This window comes from Neolamprologus multifasciatus, chromosome 13 (assembly GCF_963576455.1).
Source record: "Neolamprologus multifasciatus chromosome 13, fNeoMul1.2, whole genome shotgun sequence".
NCBI classification, from domain to species: domain Eukaryota; kingdom Metazoa; phylum Chordata; class Actinopteri; order Cichliformes; family Cichlidae; genus Neolamprologus; species Neolamprologus multifasciatus.
The window spans coordinates 26634554-26653624 of record NC_140451.1 but is presented as its reverse complement, the minus strand read 5'-3'; the positions used below and the strand labels follow the sequence as shown (position 1 = coordinate 26653624).

General features: G+C 39.1%; 1 protein-coding gene across 9 annotated transcripts in view; it reads right to left on the bottom strand.

Annotated features, from left to right (window-relative positions):
- LOC146505684 (mitogen-activated protein kinase kinase kinase kinase 3-like) overlaps nt 1–19071 on the bottom strand; it is a 45678-nt gene that overhangs the window by 4598 nt on the left and 22009 nt on the right. Inside the window, exons 14-34 of one of the 9 annotated variants that reach the window (XM_085183413.1) lie at nt 18955–19013; nt 16595–16657; nt 13760–13812; nt 13313–13351; nt 10765–10839; nt 7277–7328; nt 6773–7151; nt 4949–5055; nt 4317–4358; nt 3931–4015; nt 3757–3836; nt 3532–3592; nt 3195–3312; nt 2941–2999; nt 2594–2697; nt 2077–2248; nt 1902–1970; nt 1674–1766; nt 1476–1546; nt 803–858; nt 638–691 (exon numbers count right to left, since the gene is read on the bottom strand). In XM_085183413.1, coding sequence (XP_085039539.1) covers nt 638–691; nt 803–858; nt 1476–1546; nt 1674–1766; nt 1902–1970; nt 2077–2248; nt 2594–2697; nt 2941–2999; nt 3195–3312; nt 3532–3592; nt 3757–3836; nt 3931–4015; nt 4317–4358; nt 4949–5055; nt 6773–7151; nt 7277–7328; nt 10765–10839; nt 13313–13351; nt 13760–13812; nt 16595–16657; nt 18955–19013 — 1891 coding nt within the window. Of the gene's footprint in view, nt 1–5; nt 692–802; nt 859–1475; nt 1547–1673; nt 1767–1901; nt 1971–2076; nt 2249–2593; nt 2698–2940; nt 3000–3194; nt 3313–3531; nt 3593–3756; nt 3837–3930; nt 4016–4316; nt 4359–4948; nt 5056–6772; nt 7152–7276; nt 7329–10764; nt 10840–13312; nt 13352–13759; nt 13813–16594; nt 16658–18954; nt 19014–19071 lie in introns of those variants that run through there. The other 8 variants (XM_085183412.1, XM_085183419.1, XM_085183416.1 and 5 more) reach the window with 8 other exon arrangements.

Below are 19071 nucleotides of genomic sequence, written 5' to 3'. Positions count from 1 at the left end.
TGCAACACAAAACACACACGGAGATAAAACACACACACACAACATCTAGTTCAGTTTCAAGTCAAGGTAGCGAAACAATTCACCCTTTCCCAGACGAAAGAACAGCCCAGCTGTTTTTTTAGGTGTTAAAACAAAACAAAACAAAAATAAACGGGATATGGTCCAAGCTTGTAAAAACCCTGTTATTTGGAAAAAGGCAGTAGAGAAACATGACTTACTCTGAAGCTAAGAGTACTCTCCTAACCCGGAGGAAAACTGTGAGAAAGCTGTTAGTACTCGTTCAGAGCAACCCAAAGAATCACACATCACAAGTTGAAGATACTGAGTAATGAGACAACAGACACCAAAATGATCCAGCCTCTACACAAGTGTGTCTATTTTGGCATTTTGTCGAGGGGCTACAACCCCAGCATTAAACTGAAAGAACTTATGGCATCTGACAGTTTAAGCAGGAAGGAATCAGACCAGATATAATTTTGGTGTCTCTTCTCTCATCATTTAATCAAAAAATGTTCCCATATTTTCTCTCTCTGAATTTTCCTGATCAGCATCATCTGGCATCAAGCAGGATTTGAAAGTTCTGATAGAAAGCGGCAGAAGTTTTGGGCCGTCTGTGGCCAGCGACCCGTAAGTGTACCTGGGAAGTTTGAGGCCTTTTTCCTCAGCCTCTTGCTCTCTACAGTCATCATGTCTTTAGTGGTGAGACATTAAAGAGAGTGTTAACAGAGACCTAAATGTGTGTCCACGTGTGTGTGACAGGTATGAAACTGTAAGAAAATGCTGGCAGGTAAGTGTTTCTCACCTGTCTGATCCCAGTAGTCTGAAGATGCGTGTGCTGTCTGAGATCTCCTGAGTGATCTGATGAAAGAAAGCAGAAGAGGTGCTAAATGGTGCCGTAAAATAATGATCTGACTCAGATGCCTCATCAGACTTTCGCCAAATACTCACTAATGATTTAATATAAAGGATTAAGATTTTAAAAACTGATCTTAAAGACATTTTGCACATGAATAGTGCTAATAAAAACCCACAGAGGCCGACAATGACCACTGATTATTCTTAGAGACTTGTACAAAATAAAACAAGAGACAAAACACTGCAACAGGTTGAAGTGGCGACAGCCTCAGTGAACGCAGTAGGAGAGTTTGGACCTGGAAGCACGGTTGATGCGTCATTGCTTAACAGACAGATAGTCAGAGTGAAGCGTTTTGACAGACTGTATGTGCATTTAATCCTGGTTTGCAACCATGTAAGAATGTGTAATTATGATACTATCCATAAGGCCACATAAATATTGGGTAGAAATGGAAACTGTTGCACCCTGTTATCCCTTGAATTACTGTGATGTGATTTTTTGAGGCTATATTGAGCACCCACAGTAAGGCCCAAAATCCTAATAAAGTAAGCGGACTAAACATTATTACAGCGCACAAAGGCCACCTTTTACTCTTAAATGTGCTCAGTAGGAATCTCACCTCATTAGTCTTGAAACTCCGTCCCTGCATGCCATGTCTCCAAAACGCCAATACGCTGTCTTGGAGGCAAACTGGATAAAAAAAGGAAAGAAAAAAACCCCAAGGAAGGAAAAACAATACAGATTAAGGTTTGTTTATAGATCAACAGTAACCCACTAGAAGATATCCATGCCATGTAGTCTTTCTGTTTTTGTTTACCGATGTTTTCAATCTGGAAGTTGAAGGTGAGCTCGGCTGACAACTTTCTGCTGGATTTCAACCGACCTTGAAGATTCACTATCTTTATACACCCTGTAGTAGGAAAAACAAAAAAAGAGAGAGGAAACAGTTTGGTAAAACTAATAAAATAAGTGTTAGTACCTTCTAAAGCTGAACCTGAAAAGATCATAAATGGGTAAGATGAGTTTAAATCTATTAGTGACTCACGGTCGAGGCAGACTAGGATCGTGTCTCTCTCTAGCTGAGTGACATGGATCACACATGTCTGTGGGGTTTCTGCAGAGGAGGAGAAAAAGGCAGAGGATTACTTTGGCTCTCGTGCTGTCCCCACCAAAGAAAACTGTTATTGGTTTAACTTGACAGAGCCGGGCGGTGTTCTCACCTGCTTCTGTGAACCAGGAGGAGGTAGAGTTGGGATTGACTGTGCCAAATCGGACCACCTGGCTGAGTTCAGTTCCTTTACTGACTGCGACACAGATGAGAGGGTAGGTCTGTTCAGGGACCACCAACATTTCAAAGACCTCCAACGGACAGGGTAGTGGGAAGTCAATAGTCTGTTACATAGAAAAGGAAAAAAAGTTATGTGTTGTATTTAGATATAATCATAAAATCATTTGACACACACACACACACACATCAGCTGAGCCATTTGCTGACTGACTGGCACTAATATCAGCTGATCTGCCAGGACTGCAGAACTTGTGGCCTAGCAAAATTAACACTGTGGTTGGTCTTTTCAAACTTTTGATCTTGAAAAAAAACTGCTAGCATTGTGGAAAAATTTCTTGCGTGTGCAAATACTTATTTTCTTTCTTGTAACTGTGTAATAAAACACGCTTAGGAAAGGAGCTTAAATTAAATGAACATTATCTTGATTTTTGGGGAGATTCAAAACTGACCTTGATGAGCATGAACTTCTGCATTGACTCCACCCACTCCAACAGCATGACACTTGACTGGAAGGCTCCACACAGGTACTTATGACCTGTGTATGGGTTACGAACTGCACAAAAACAACGCCAGCCATGAACACATTTGAATATTTCCTCTTTGCACAAAAATGATAACTCAGTGCTATTTTTTGTTCTGCACAAACACCACACAGGACAGTACAAGATAACACGAGCTAGTTTAATGCAACGAGTCCGAATTTGATACAGTTAAATAAAGTTAGTCACAGAACATAATTAAAAAACAAAAACAAAAGACAAAAGAAAATATAAAATCAGCATTTACAGAAACTCACCTACGCAGCACTTTTGGCACCCTTTAGTCTCTGGAATCTTATTGGACACAGCAAACTTCCTATAACCAGATAAATAAAGAAATATGATCCAAATATAGAGCTGAATTGGCACAAACTTCTGGTTTTATTGAAAACTTATTTAAATTAGTTAAAATAAGCAGGAGTGACATTTAATTTATGTAGGGGGAAAAAAACTACAAGGAAACAGAGGCCATAAATATTTCACAGCTTCGATTTTCTAGTTGTAGAGTTACCTGGGAATTATCTTATCAGGCAGCTTGTGTGTGGGAATGGCTACTGGTAACTTCTGTAACTGTCTGGCCTGTTCAAACAGACCGCTTAGACTATGGGAGTACAGCTGAGAGGCTTTTCCTGCAATGAAACAGGATATAGAAGAAACAGTCAAAAGGAAATAATAGTAGTGACCTACGATACAAGCTATAAAAGCATATTTGAAGAAATAAAACACATTGTATCAAAAATCATGCGCCGATGATCCAATTTAAGAACAATTTCAGAGACAAATGGGTGAAAGTAATAAGGGCAGTCAAGTGCCACACACTTCTATCATAATGATGTGCGACAACTCACCAGATATGGAAAGAAGACAGTTGTTCATGACATATAACCAGGTACACCGCCGAGGGAAGAGCTGCAGGTGGACACAAAGTAATCTGAGCATCTCAGTGTGCCAGAACATTTAAAACAGTCTGATTCAAAGACTGGACTATCTCACATGTATAACATTACAACTAATATACCCTGTTTTCAGAAAGTATATAGCATTATGTTAAATTATCCGATTTCTAGTCTCACCTGTTCCATTGTTGTCTCATGTAGCTCATTGAGGTTTAATGTGTAGATTCCCTCTTCTGCTCCGAATATCAAATACTGGTCTGAAACGCACAAAAGAGCATTTTACCTGTGCTTGGTGAAAAGTGAAAACAACACCTGTAAAATAAACTTTGATAGTGTTTTCCTGTTGGTCACCTCTGGTGTCAGGGTTGATCCACGAAGTGGCACAGTGGATCTTGAGGGGACAGCCGTTGAACACCTTGGAGAAACACGCACCCATCTGGAAACGGGAGAAAAGCTCAAGATTATTTTAATTTAAATGATTTGGAGACCCTGTGATTTAAATACCTTTAGTGAGACACTCCACACTAAAAAGTAATATTTTAACTTGCTTATGTATTAGTTTTCCATTTTTTCCAAATGAGTAAATTCATTTCATTTAATATTTTGCACATAAAAAACTTTTGTATAGGAACAAAAAGATCTGCAATGCCAAGAAGTCTTTACAACACTAATCCAATTAACTCAACTACATTATTTTCTCTTAAAAACAAACAAAGCAAAAAAAGACTCATACTTACATGGACTTTGGGTGTTGGGGGGAGACCATTACTGATTGGCTTCTAAGGAAGAGATGAACACAAACACACATTAAAAACATCAATAATAAAATGACTGGATGATATATATGAGCATAACAACCTGTATATATAAAATGTATTCTCCCAGCAGATAGTCTATAGTGCACTTAAAACATGCTGTAAATAAAAGAATTGTAGCTCAATTAGCTCACTAAGCTATTAGTCATAGTTTGAAGTACACCCATCTGGTGCTTCAGTTTGACAAGTATGTAGATGAAGCTATCTAGGTGCATAACTTCTCCTACAGCACTCCTCTAAACTTTCTCAAGGGTTGAACATTATGGAATTTATTTTTCCCCTGATTTATAATCCATTATTGACTTGGGAGATGCTCAAATTCCACTTCTTTAAAAAACAGTGATGATCAGCAAGAGCTGTGACAGCAACAAAGGTCATGATGATCCTTTACTGGCTTTGCAGTGACACAAACACTACCCAATACATTTCACCTGACTTGGCCTTTCCTCTCCACACAGCGTTATGCCGATTATTAATAATTTTAACAATGGCAGCACTCTGCATCCTCCCTCAAGACCCCTCTGTGGGTCCTTGAGCCACTCCTACATACTTACCGGAACATCTTTCTTGTCTTTCCGTATGGGGACACTAGGTGGCATGGTGGACTGCCTCTCTGCTGGGCTGGCCCTCTCGCCATTGTGGGGAGAGTTCAGCCCATTACCTACAACAACAACAACAATAACAATAACAACAACAGACACAACTTACTGTGTTTGAGTGACACAGGAACAGACAGAGCAAGTAAGAGGCTGTGTGTGCGCATGTGAAGCTTTGAAAACAAAGAAAGCCAAAATAAACATGACACGTCTACAAAAACACTCGATTTAATGAGAACAATTTAATTTATAAGACTAAAGACAGCAAGGAGTGTTAATATTAAAGAGTAAACAAAAACAAGCTATTGGGAGCAGAGAGAGGGGGGGGAGGAGGGAAGGAGCAGGCCAGCAGGAAGAACAGAGGATCAAATATGGTCATGATTGAGGGGGAGTGTGAATGCACCACAAACTGCAGTCAATTATTGATCAGTTTCTCTCCTTTACTACCCCAGCGAGTAACCAGCGAATGACAGGTAGTAAACGGCAAAACCATTGTTGCTTCCTGTCGTGATTAGAGCCATAACCATATCGTCAAAGACAGTTCAACTTTCACCTGAGCGTGCCTACAGCACGACCATTCCAGCACGACTGTGCAATTCTACACTATGCTTTCAATCTACTGAACTGTTATTATTTCCAAAACACCATAGTTAATATATCTACCATATACTGCTTATTAAATGTAACACTTTACTGTAAAAGCTTCCAAAGCGCAATCAAAAAACTAGAGAAATGAACTTAAAAATATACAAGAGCTACATTCTCTGTGCAAAATCAAAAAGGCAAAAATAATATCCAAAGAAGCATATCCCTGTCCTGAGATTAGGTCATAGGTGGCAGCAAATTTTAATTGCTCCACTTATCCACTTCCAAGTCAAAGTAACACTATATAACACAATAATAAAAAAATAAATCAGAGCATAACTGAGATACCCGAAATGCTCAACAACAATGCAAACATTTAAAAGGCACACTAGAATGGGGATATAGTCACTTGCCTAAAGTATAAAACGGGACTAAAACTTTTATAAAATCTGGCATTTCTGTTACTGTTTAATAAGTTCAGTTATAATTTGGCATCTGTAAACTAGTAAAAAGAAACATGAAACAGCAAATTTAACTGTTTTGTCAGAATGTCTACAACGGCATATTAGGGCCACTAAAGGCCAAAAAAGGGGGGAAAAAGAATAATTGGAGGACAATGAAGGGCTTAATATTCTGAGAGTTAAGAAACTACTTTGAGATTAAAGTTGGAAACTTAAAATGTAAAAAAGTAAATAAATAAGTTATATTTGAGCTTTTGGGATCAATGCCTCACGTGAAAATCTAACAACACAACAGCTCATTTTCATGAAAACCTTTAACCTCCACTGACCCTAATAGGCCGTTTTTAGAAAGTGAGAGCTGACAATGCACAGAATAATTTTTTGTTAAAAGAATCAAAACTGGACCAGTCAGCCAGGACTATGTTTTCTCCTCTTCCTTTGTCCTAAGAAGCGAGGGGGAGTGGTTTAGCAGCATTTGATTGTTTGGATCACTGGATTGGATGAACCAATCAGTCTTCACAAAAATGACTTTAGAGACAAACAATCATGTTGAGCGTGAGCTGATGAACGGAAGAAACAAAGCAAATAAAAACTTTAAAAAAAGCATTACTGTTAATGGAATCATGGAACAAATAAATCAGACTACAAGGAAAGACTAATGGAAGACCACACAACCAATCGCAGGGGACGACAGGGTCTGCGGACACTACCCGGCTACCAAATCAGCTGCTCTTACTCTCTTTCTTTTCCTCCTGTTTTTCCTGCTCCTCTTTCACCTCCTTGAGAACCTCCCACGCCTCCTCCAGCTCCTCCTCTGTGTGAGGCGTGTGGAGCCACTCCCAGAAATGCCTAAAGCTCCCATCATCCTCTGTGGCAGAGTTTTCGACGTCTTTGAGCTTCGGGCTCTCGTTACCTAGGCTACTGCGGCGGTGGGGCGGCAGCTTCGGGGGCGGGGGACGCGGGGGGACATAGGAGGCGGGCTTGGCGGGGCTCGGCGTCTCTGGCACTGGGCAGCGCTTGATGGTCCCTCCCCCTCCACCGTCATCTTCACTGTGTGAGTGGCTGTCGTCGTGTTTTTGATCCGTCTGATTATGGGGTGAGGAGATGGATTTGGGCTTAAGAAGAAGAAGAAGAAGAAGAAAAAGATTGTATAAGAAATCAGTTACTTTTTTCATATTCTGAGCACTAAAATTCCTACTAGTTCAAAAATTCTGCTAACTACAGACACAGTTTTTCCTACCTTAGGAGGAAGTGGGGGTGGGACCCTTGGCCTCATGATGGTGCTTGATTTACTGACGAATAAGAGAGAAAAATCTGTGACAAGATACTCAAGACAGCTGCCGTTTTTTACAACCAGGAAATATACGGGAACCAATAAGTATATGTTAGAATGTTAGCACTGAAGCTATGGTTTGACTTGCCATTTAAAGCTATTCATAAGCTAAGTTATTACATTCAACGCATAATTACAATCCAGAGTTTGTCTTAAAAAAAAAAAAAAAAAACCAAACCCAACCATTTCACTTATATGATTGGAAATAGAAAATAAAATTGTCGGATTTGTTTTAAAAATAATCGAAAAAATATGCTGACACATTTGTGAACCCAGATCAAATGAGATGTAATATTTTGCAGGCTCACTGAATGTGAAATCAAAGGCTCAAATAACAGGTTTAACCACAGCCCAATGCCACTTACACACAAAGGTCATTAAAGGTTAACCACGAAATATAAAGTAAGACAAGAACTTTAGACAACAGTAAAACAAAGAAGAGTCAGCATGTGCAAAGCCTCTGAATAGATAGCGCTGATACTGACAAACTTAATAATATTTTAGTAAAAGTATTACTTTTAAAATTAAAATTTATGTTTAGTGTAAATTAATTAGAGTTTGTGTCTTGCTCTCATTTAAAGCACCTCTTAAAATCTTTTTTTTTTTTTTAAAGGAAAAGAAATAGAAGAGTAATTGCAATTATGCCTTCCGACCAGCACAATTTCAGAGACTTTATCCATGACATTTTATAAATGTTGTAGTTAAGTTATGGACAAGAACCAATCACAGCACACAAATCAAAATGGAGAGAGGCTGGGAGCCAATCACAATGAAGAATGAAGATGGGGGTACCAAGACAAGAAGTTGCAGTATTTAAGCTGAGTGGGAGACACAGAAAAAGATTACCTCCCAGAAGCTTAAAGTGTAAACTTTATCAGTACAAAACTACTCTGTGACTGACATAGTTTACACATTCACTTAAGGGTTCTTATAAAGGTGGTAAGCCACGCATGGGTGCAGTAAGCACAAAAGCATCTCTAAAGAAAGCAGGAAGATTTGTATCACAGCTCTCTTAAAATGTACTGATGCTAAACACAAGGCTGGTGATAAGGACTATGCAATCAGATTATGACCAAAATATGGAGGCCCGTTTCCACCACTAAAAAAAAAAAGTATCCACAACTCGAAATTTCGAGTTATTTTCCCTTATCAACTCGAAATTCTGAGAAAAGTAACTTGAGTAAATTTCGAGTTAGCTCTACCAATCAGTAATCTACATGAATGATGTCATTTTCTTGTACCTGGAAGGATATGGCGCAGAGGAATGCGCACTCAAAACCGTATCGCAACAAACTGGCGCCTTTGAGAGTACGTTTGCTGATAGTAACACCATGTGATTCAGCTAATAGCACAAGGATTTTATCATTTGTGAAGCCACGTTGAAAATACTCAGCAATTTGTGCCTTCATGACTTACTTACTGGTAGCTTAGCTGTAGCATTTGTAGCTGAGGGCTTCAGCTTCCGGGTAACAAGGAAATGATGTCATTCATGTAGATTACTGATTGGTAGTGCTACTTTTCTTGAAATTTCAAGTTAAGTCAAAATTTTGAGTTATGGATACTTTTTTTTTTTAAACCAAAAACCCCAAAAAAGCCGAGATCATAACTTTAAAACTTTAAAATGCTGAATGTGCAAAAGGGAATTTCTTTGCAACTGAAATTATTTTAAGATGCTTGAAAAGAAACAAAATCTATTCAAATTTTTGATACCTACACTAAAGATTTTCAAAATTTACTGTCTATGTAATCCAAATGCTCCTAACTTTAACTTTTACTCAGTAACTAAGTTGATTTGGGGACCATCCGTTGGTCGTCAAGTCTGGATGTGAAGACTTAAGCTGAGTCTTTTCGTGATCAGCAACAGTTTGTGTTCTCAAACTAAACTGGAGACTGAGAAACCAATGGATACTGTACGCTCACTGGCTACAGACTTGTCAATGACAAGCACGCCCAAGTTTATCATCCTTTCTCACACTAAAATGCTAATGAATTAACATCATACTTAATCAATAAAACTTAATAATGCTTCATCAAGTCTTCACTTTAATGTTGACTAATGTCTCAAAGCAAAGGAGTCAAAAGTGTTATTTTTCCATAGATTTGTATAAAACTGGAAGCCCTTTTTGGAACCAGAAGAGTCACAGCAGAGTGCAGGTTCAAGTCGTTTCTGCATCGGCTACACCAGGGGTAGGCAACTCCAGGCCTCGAGTGCCAGTGTCCTGCAGGTTTTAGATATCACCCTGGGTCAGCACACCTGAATCAAATGATTAGTTCATTCCCAGGCCTCCGGAGAACTTCAAGACATGTTGAGGAGGAAATTTAGCCATTTGAATCAGCTGCGTTGGATCAAGGACTCATCTAAAACCTGCAGGACACCGGCACTCTAGGCCTGGAGTTGCCCACCCCTCGGCTACATAGAGTCTGAGGGACTAAATATTTTGTTCCTTTGTCTGGAGGAAATTTCCTTTTTTGTTTGGCTAGAAGATTTTGTTTTCTATCGCTCTTAAACACCTTATAAAAAAACCCTTGAGAGAGAAAAAAAAACCCTCCCTCCCCTCCCCCCCACCACAACACAACAGTAACTACAAAAGCTAGAAACTGCTACAGCACAACAGGTTGCAGCCACTTTAGGAATTCAGGTTATTTTCATTTGTGCAATCACAGCACTGTGTTGTGGATATGACTTGAAGGGAAAATCCTATAATATAAAGCACAAAAGGCCTCTCTGACTGTGGTGGAAAATATCTGTCTACAAAAAAGGGGGGAAAAAAAGACTGGCCTGCCGCAGACATTTGGCTTTTACACGGAGGGGAGAGGCTGGATGCCAGATCTCCAGTTTTATAGAGGCAAGATAAGACAGAAGGCAGTGTGAGTGTACTCTCACACGCACTCATACACACACAGAGCAAGAAGGCACACAGATGGCGAAGCCAGTGAGGAACAAAACAAGACAACGGCACACAAGAGGACAAGGTCATGAGCATCAGTTATCTAAAGAATGACACTGAACTCAGGCTCAACGATCCATATAGAACATGTCAAATCTTTAGCTATAAAGTATATTTTAATGCTGTGTTGTTTGCGTGACACCTACACTTGTATGAGAATGTATGAGGAAATATCAATAGCCTCTTGGTGAACATTTAGGGTTACTGTTAGTAGCTTTAAGAAAGCGTGGAAAACACAAAGGCAGCAGGCACACACACACAAACAGGTGGCGTATGTGGCGTGATGGTGGGGTGTGCTCCATAAAGATGTGTGGATGAAACTGGCAAAGGTAGGAAGCCTTAACTCCTTGTCTTCCTTCTCAGTCTTTCCTCTGAAACAAGTGAGGGAAAGATGGGAAAGGAAGGATTTGGAGAGGCTTCCAGTTCTAAGACTGAGAGGGAACTTACTGAGTGTGAGTTTCATCATCATCTGCACCATCATCATCCTCATCCTCATCATCCCCTAAGTGTGCCACATGGCCCCTGGGAGAGGAGGTGAAGACAGGAAGGGGGGCGGGGAAAGAAAGGACAAAGGAGGAGTGGGAGAGGGGGCATAAGGAGGAGTGATCAGGGGAGAAAGGGAGCAAGCAAAGGAGACAGTGGATGACAACAGAAGGCAGAGGCAGAATAGGACAGAGGAAGAAGGGGGAAGGGGAGGGAAAGCTGAGTGAAGCTTGGTTCACAAACTACTTCTGAACTCCTGACCCTGTGCAGATCTGAAAGGACTGAATAGGTTCAAATAAAAGCATGACCCAATTTTTACTGTGATCCACCAAAATCAGCAAAACGACTCATCTGAACAACCAAGAGAAACAGTCTGAGGGCTAATTACTTCCACAACCAGACACTTCCAAACCCAGCGGTCCAGTTTGAACCATTAAGTCCTTATAGATCTACACACGTCAACAGTAAGCGTAACCTTTTAAATCATATTATATTATATCAAATTCTCAAATACTGGTAAAAGTTCTTTCATTATCCCAAGGACAGAGAAACCCGGCCTTTGTTTGAAACTCTCTCAATCCTAATGTTTTACATATCAGGAGATAATAAAAATAATTTGGCCCTTAGCACGTCTTAAAAATGGGTAAATATAACCTCTGATGAACAACAACACATAACATATTAAACCATGTCATAATTTTAATACAAAATACCAAAGCAGTATGTGAAGGACTAAGTACGCCGTCACTGCTTCCACAACAATTAAAAGAGTGTAGATACCAGGTGCTACTAATTAAATGCACTTGAATATACGATGATAAGCAAGCGTGAGCACCTTCAAAAAAGTAAACTTTTAAAAGCTTGCTAATCATCCCAGGAGTGGATGCAGGTTCACCCAAAGCTCAGATCGTGCAAGGCTCGGAGAAACTACAAGAAACCCCAAGAGCTTCACCTCAGGCTCTACAGCACTCAGCCTGCATGTTAAACATCAAAAGTTCATAACACTACAATCAGGAGAAGACTGCTCAAGTGTTGCTTGTTTGAAAATGTTACCAGGAGAAAACCTCTTCTTTCTCCTGGCAAAAAAACCTCCAAAACAAAAACATGGCAGTACAGCTTAGGTTTGCAAAATTGCATCTGAACAAACCACAAGACATTCCAACCAATTTTCTTTGGACAGGTGGGACCAAAGTGTAGATATCTGGCCATAACGCACAGTTCTACATTTGAAGAGATAAAAACAAAACAAAACAAAAAAAGAAACACATGACTTCAACGCAACACATAAAAACTTCCATGCCCAATGATGACCTGGGCTTATTTTGCAGCCAGAGGACCTGGGCATCTTGCAGTCATTGGCATACCAATGAGTTCATGGTTGGCTCAAAGGATTGTAGAATCAAATATGGTAAAGCTTGGCCACAATTAGGTCAAAAAACAGGACATTGATCCCAAGCACAGAAGCATGACTAAAAAAACAAAATCAAGGTGTTGCAATGACCCAGTGAAAGTCCAATCCTGACTGAAAAGCTGTGGTAGAACCTTAAGATAACAATATGAACTTAACAGTGGCCACAATGATGTGACACACTGATGAAGTCATACCGAAAACAACTGCTTCAAGTTATTGGTGGTAAAGGTGGCTCCAGATGGGGTTCACTTAGTGTTTCACGCACTTCCTCTGGTTTCGACACATCATACATCACGTGTTGTTGTTCATCAATTTAAAACATCTGATAAGATTATTTTTCATATTTATTTAACGTGACTATACATGTAAAAACCTCAAAGATGTTAAGTAACCCTTTGTTCAATAAAGGAGCCAAAAAGACAGAAAACCTGGACGTGTTAAGTTCCAAGTAAAGCCACAACATTTTGTAGCCTTAGACGTTTTAGCTTAGAGACAATAATGCTAACGAGTTCCTGCAGCAAAGCAACCATCCAGCAGACCTGCTATTAAGATTTGCTGTTTAACATCTAAGGGAAATATTTAAGACAACTTTGTACCTGATGCCTATTAATGTACAAGCTAATCTAGAGTTCAGTGAAACACATTTTTCATATCAGACTTACTCACCAAAAGTAGCAAAGCACATAAATAGCAATCATTATCTTTTGAACAGTGAAGAGGAATTTCTCCATAGAAAATGAAACCCAGTGGCTAAAACTCTATGTCCATATGTGTGACTGCACACATGAGAATGTGCATGTTTGTTGGTGTGTTTGCGTGCATGTGTGTGTGAGAGCCATGCTCTGCAGGAAGCTTCTATGAAGCGCAGCCATTTCCTAATGAGAACAAAGCAAGAAGCAAGCCTGAGAGGAAATAAAACCCAGCAGAATCCAAAACGCCGAGAGCAGTGAGACAGCCTGAAGTAATTACTATAGCATTAGTTGCATGTGATTGGCCTCATTAGTCCTGCCGTTAAACAATGATTGGCTCATGGGTAGGCGTGGTTAGAGCACCAGCAGATCCAAGACACTGAACGTGGACGCCAAAGTGGAGTAAACTCACCTCTGCTGCAGCTCCTCCTCAACTGATTTGAGAAGGCTCCTGTTTGACAAGTAGAAAAAGCACAAATGACAGAATAAAAAGAAAGACAAAAGTAGCTAGGTTTTGATTTTGTATATCGAGAATAAAATCTTAGTCCTTCCCAGTCTGGAGGACATTCTGCTGTGCTTATCTGAACCTCAGCTTTCTGCTTACAATGCATGCTTGTGAGCAGAAAGCTGCATACAGACAGTGTTATAAAGTTGGCACAGACTTTGAAATGCACAACATAAAATCTCTTCACATTCCAAGTCTCCTTACTGTCTACATCCTCGCTCAATCTAGACATTAAAAAAAAATAAAAAAAAAATAAATAAAATGAAGGATAGCTGCAACTGACAATGAAATAAAAGAAGAGATTCCAGGGGGAGGTAAATGTTTAAAAACAGAAAAGAAACAAGCCAGACTTACTTGTTTCCTCCCAAGAAACGCGATGAATCTTGACCGTATTCCAGCTGCAAATCCTACAAGACAAATTAGATTACAACTGTGACATAACACATCATAAATAGTTCATTTATAAATATATTAACAGGTGCTGTAGATCTTGGCCAACTGAGGCAGTAAACCACGTTTAAAGTCGTGGCCATCACTGAAGCCCTTTTCAGTTGCCAAATGACTGCAGACGCTGCCACTGTAGCAGCTGTGGTGACCGTTACAGCAGCCTGCTGGAAATCATACCCACAATAAGAAGCTCTTTCACCTGAAGTATAATTCATAACCACAGACATTCACAGATGTATATGGTGAGCATATGGGTATTTATAGTTATACAGAGCTGACACTTGCTGAACTCACATTGTGGTGTAATGCTACATATATTAATCATCGGGCGTTAGCCACAAAACAAGTCTGGCCATTGACACATTTAGGAAAAGGACCAATAATTAGGTGTACACCAAGTAACTCATTTCAATGTCATCATTAAACAATGATGAAAAGAAACATTATCATCCTACTCATCCTGCTAATTTTTGCTAGTACTGGCTTCACAGATAGAACACAGAAGTTGTTTCCAAAAAGTGGTTCCCTGTTGTTTGGGCTTGTGAAACCCTAACATTTTGCATTATGGTCTCATGCACTGACTTGTTGTTGAGTCAATGACTTATTTTCTAGATGACACAAGTTCCTGTTAGGTCACAAACAGGTGAAAACATGCACTATTTCACAAAAAAGTTGAGGGAAAGCCAGAAAATGTAACATGCTGTCAGTTACTGAAGTTACCAGCTATGAAGCAACCCAGCAACCCAAACTCCACTTAAATCCAATCCAAGAAATACAGGACAGTAGATACGTTAATCATTTTTATTAACTATCATTAAATAGGTTTCACTAATGTAAAATATTGTAGTGCGGTGGATGTGGTGTGCTCCTTGTCCTTTCGATTGAACATTCTGTTACTACTGTTGACTGCAGTTACAGTATTTTTGTATTTGGAAACATGACTGAACGAAAAGGTTTTATCTTCCAAACGCATTCAACACCTCTAAAGGAGGCATATAATGTCAAAATCGGATTTTCTCGATTCATTATCTTTGTCAAAATAGTCACAGTAACAAGATAGAAATAAGTCTCACTGCAATATCTAGACAGCAGTACTTCTATTGGTCAAGTTTACCTAAAGCTTTGCTCTTTTGTGTTGACTTCTTGGGTAAAATGACAAAAAACACAAATGCATGACAGAGTCTGAAGCCATAACTTTACAGAAGCATGCACAACTACAAACTTATTTCTAATATTATTATATGTCATTACTAACATATTTGTCTTCTAAATCAATCAAACAATCAATAAATATTTTTAGTGACACCCCTAATACAAAGTATCTTTAGTACAGTAAAGTACACCAGTAACTCTTTGGAGCAGTTGGTGGACCCCTATGTGGCTCACAAACTGTAGATTGGGAACCAATGTTTTAGATAACTTTGGTAAGAAAAGTGTTACGTTGTCATAGAGCACATTTGAGAGTGTGCGGGCTAATAAAGAATCAGTTGTGCAGATTTTATGATTCTGCAGGCTGACAATAAATTCAGCACTATGACAACGGTCCTGAATTTAAATCAACTAATGAAATTCTGGTTGGATATCGGTGACATAAAAACCACAATGTGAATGCAGCATCTTGTCAGAGAAATATTTTTGAATGTTACGCCTGAAAGCAAAAAGCATGCAAGAAGAAATGCGCACTCCAGATGAGCAGACACAAAACACCAATGCTACTAAGAAACGACAAAGAAACACGCATACTAACAGACAAGAAACAAAGCAAAAAACAAGGCCTCACTACTCTGGTTAACTACAAGAGGTTAGAAAAACATAAGCAACACTTTACAAATGAGAGAAGCGCATTCTGTGGAAACATCAGAAATATTGAGTACCATACAACACACATTAAAAGTGTATGTGTTAATAAATTTGAATGCAAACGCTACTGTGAGCAGACATGCCTTTTATATACTTTAAATCTCCTTTAGATGTCCTTGAGCAAGGCACTGCACCACTACCAGCCTTTAGAGCTGCAGCTCCACTGCTGAACCTGATATATCTTCCTCTATATTAAAGCCTTTCTTGAAGTAAGTCTTACGACTTGGCAGGTATCTTGGCAGTCATTTTGAAGCACTTTACTGACACATAAAAACTGCATGTACAGAAGTCCAGTTAAATCTGATTTTAAAAGGAGAAAATACTAGAAAAGTTAGCCGACTTTCCCCAAAATATGCTTTTCCCCCCAGAAAGCTACCCTTCTGTCACAATTCTTCAATACATCTCAACTAGACATTTGCTGAGTAACATGCCTCTCCACTGTAGTGTCCCTCCCTGTGTTTATACCTCTGTGTGCCAATCTGTGTATTGTATGCATATATGAGAAACAACAACAATAGCACTAATGACTCTAATCACTATGACAACTACAACACCAGCTCGTGAGGCAAAAGCTGAAGCTGAAAAAAGAAGATAAAGATGGGCAGTAACAGACGGGTGGACTAGAAGAGATGGATCAACAATGTGAAATAACAAATACACAAGTTGGACATCGAGCAGCCGAGAGATTCAGAGCTCTGAAAAAGGACAAAAGTAGGACAAGGACTCATCCTTCAGAGTTTAAGAATGAGCAAGATGGAAAAAAAAGAATTAAATTATATTTTAAATAAAGCATGACGTTAAAAATTGACAGACTGAAAATAAATGGGCCAACAGCTGGAGAGATGGAGAGGCTGAAACAAAGAGAGACTAAAGGTGTACTACCAGATTAGATCTTGCTGTATAGTAGAGCTCCTCAACACAGTCCAGATAGGGCTCAGAATCACACTGGTCAGCAAGACAGAGCGAGAGAGACCTCAGTTAATACATTAACCTGTCCTGGACTAATGGCGGGGAACAGGTAGGAATGGTGATATGGAGGGAAGGGATGACTTGTGAAAAATGAGTTTGGGTTAAAGCCGTGTCCACACTGGAAATGATTCGCTCGTCGCACATCGCTTTCAAGCCGGTGGCTCATCGCTTTTAGACATTCCAGGTTCCGGTTGTCTAAGTTACTCTCTATAGTTTACTACCAGGTCATATGTCAGTCAAGGGTATTCTTCAGTCGCTTGCCTGGAAGTTGGGAACAGTTTATCTTGTGTCCCGCCCACTTCAACTCAGCAACAGTTAAGTTGTCTTTATTTGCTTCAAGTCGCCAAATGTCATTCTATTTCTATGGGTCACTATGAATCACTTCCAGTGTGTACGTAGCTTAAGGCCATTTATATTTAGTTTTTAATAGGTGCTTGACTTGGCAAGAAAAGGATAGAGTATATTTGAATAATAATCTCAAGAGAGGAGGAGACAGATGTGAGATTAAAACATATAGATGGAGGTTTGGAATGGAGAGAAAATAATAAACTGTGCTACAACAGCATATATGTGAGCCTACAAAATATAAAGTTAATAAGGGTATAATAAGAGTACTTTTCATAAGATTCTACATACAAATTAAACAACTAATGGTAGCCAGCTGTATTCTGGGTAGTATTTCCACACATGCATTTCTCACTCATCATGGGTATGGATGTCCTGCTATGTTTAGGCTATTAACGTTTTCTTTGAATCATGCTAAAGTGTAATTTAAATGAGTTCTTCCAATTTTGACAAGAAAAATGGGCAAATATTCAGCCAGAAGACGGTTGATGGATACCAAAAGGTCTGACTTGCTAAGGGACATTTATCCAAATATTAGTGGGTGTGTATGTATACTTTAGAACCTGTGTGGATTAAAGAAATCCAAAAATATTTCAAACTTGTGCACTCAATCCTTGCTTTGTTAAGTTATTAAAGACATATGCTGTACAATCATTTCATCCTGGAAAGAGAACAGTTCATGTTAAAAGTTATTCAAGCCCATGATGAGTGTTCGTAAACTTGTGATCAGCGTTTTAGAGGTACTTTCTGTTACTATGGGTCTGTTTGATTTTTGGCCACTATTGCAAAAAAAAAAAAAAAAAAATAGAAAAACAAAATACTTGCACAGAGTCTCTTTTGATCAAAATGTTATAATATGAATGCTAAAAAACAGCACGGCAGTCCTCACTGGATAGATCTTGGAGCTACAAGCTAAAAGCTAAAATCTACACATGTCACAAGACAAATGTAATGCAAGCTGCCAGAGTTCCCTTGAAAAGAGAGTAGAAATTTAATGGACAAATGAATGATTGTTGATAAATGATACAGATCATATGAGGTTAATACGATAGCATTAATCTAAATTTATGGATCAAAAGATAAAGAGAGGACAAAATAAAGGTCTGGTTAGATTTTTTGGTGAACTATCAAAGACAACTTTAAGAGTGTGGGGACAGTGGAAGACGTGCAAAGAAAGGACAAAAGGTGAAAAGGAAGTCGGGGAGCAACATATACTGGGAAAAAATATCAAGAAATCGTAGCTCAGCCAAAGATTTTTTTTAAGGACCTATGCTAACTTTTTGACCAAAACTGAGCATAATCTGACCAAGATAAATTACAAATTTTATGCAAATGAAAGCCACGAACACGACTTTTTAACACGACGAGTTCTGTCCAACCAGTAGTGAAAGAAAGCTACTACTGACAAATCGTACCTGTGTTTGTCAAACAGCAATAACAAGAGGTCTACAGTTACAACTTCATTAAAATGAATCCATAGAGCTGTTTATCCAGCTGGGTTGTGTATTTAAAGCTACTGCAATAACACTGTTCAGCAACAGCCTTCAGGGTTTGGTGAATCCCAAAACATTCCAGATCAAATTGGACTTTTAATCCCTCCAGCAAGCACAAGATCCACCAGGGACTACTCTCTTTACGATATATTCACAACAGCCTGCTGGTTACTGTAAATCTGATGTTATATGCAACTGGCCATTAGATTTCTGCCAATTCTGTTGTTATACCCATATAATAGTTAGCGAAACATGCCATTCCTAAACCTTAGAATATTTAACTAGGATTGGTTCAACACAGACAAAGAAAAACATAGATTGGTGGAGGTGCCGTGTGTGATTAGGTGAGGGACAGCCAAGTTGGTACTGGTTAATTAACAACCACACAAATCTCATCTCATTCGCACACATACAAAGATAATGTCATCAACTCACCGGTTCATGATGAGGTTGTGTCTCCTTTTCCAAAAGACTATCAAACTTCACTTGATCGACTGAGAGAGGGGAGGATAGGAGAAAGGGAATATCATGAGGTAGGGAGATATATATATA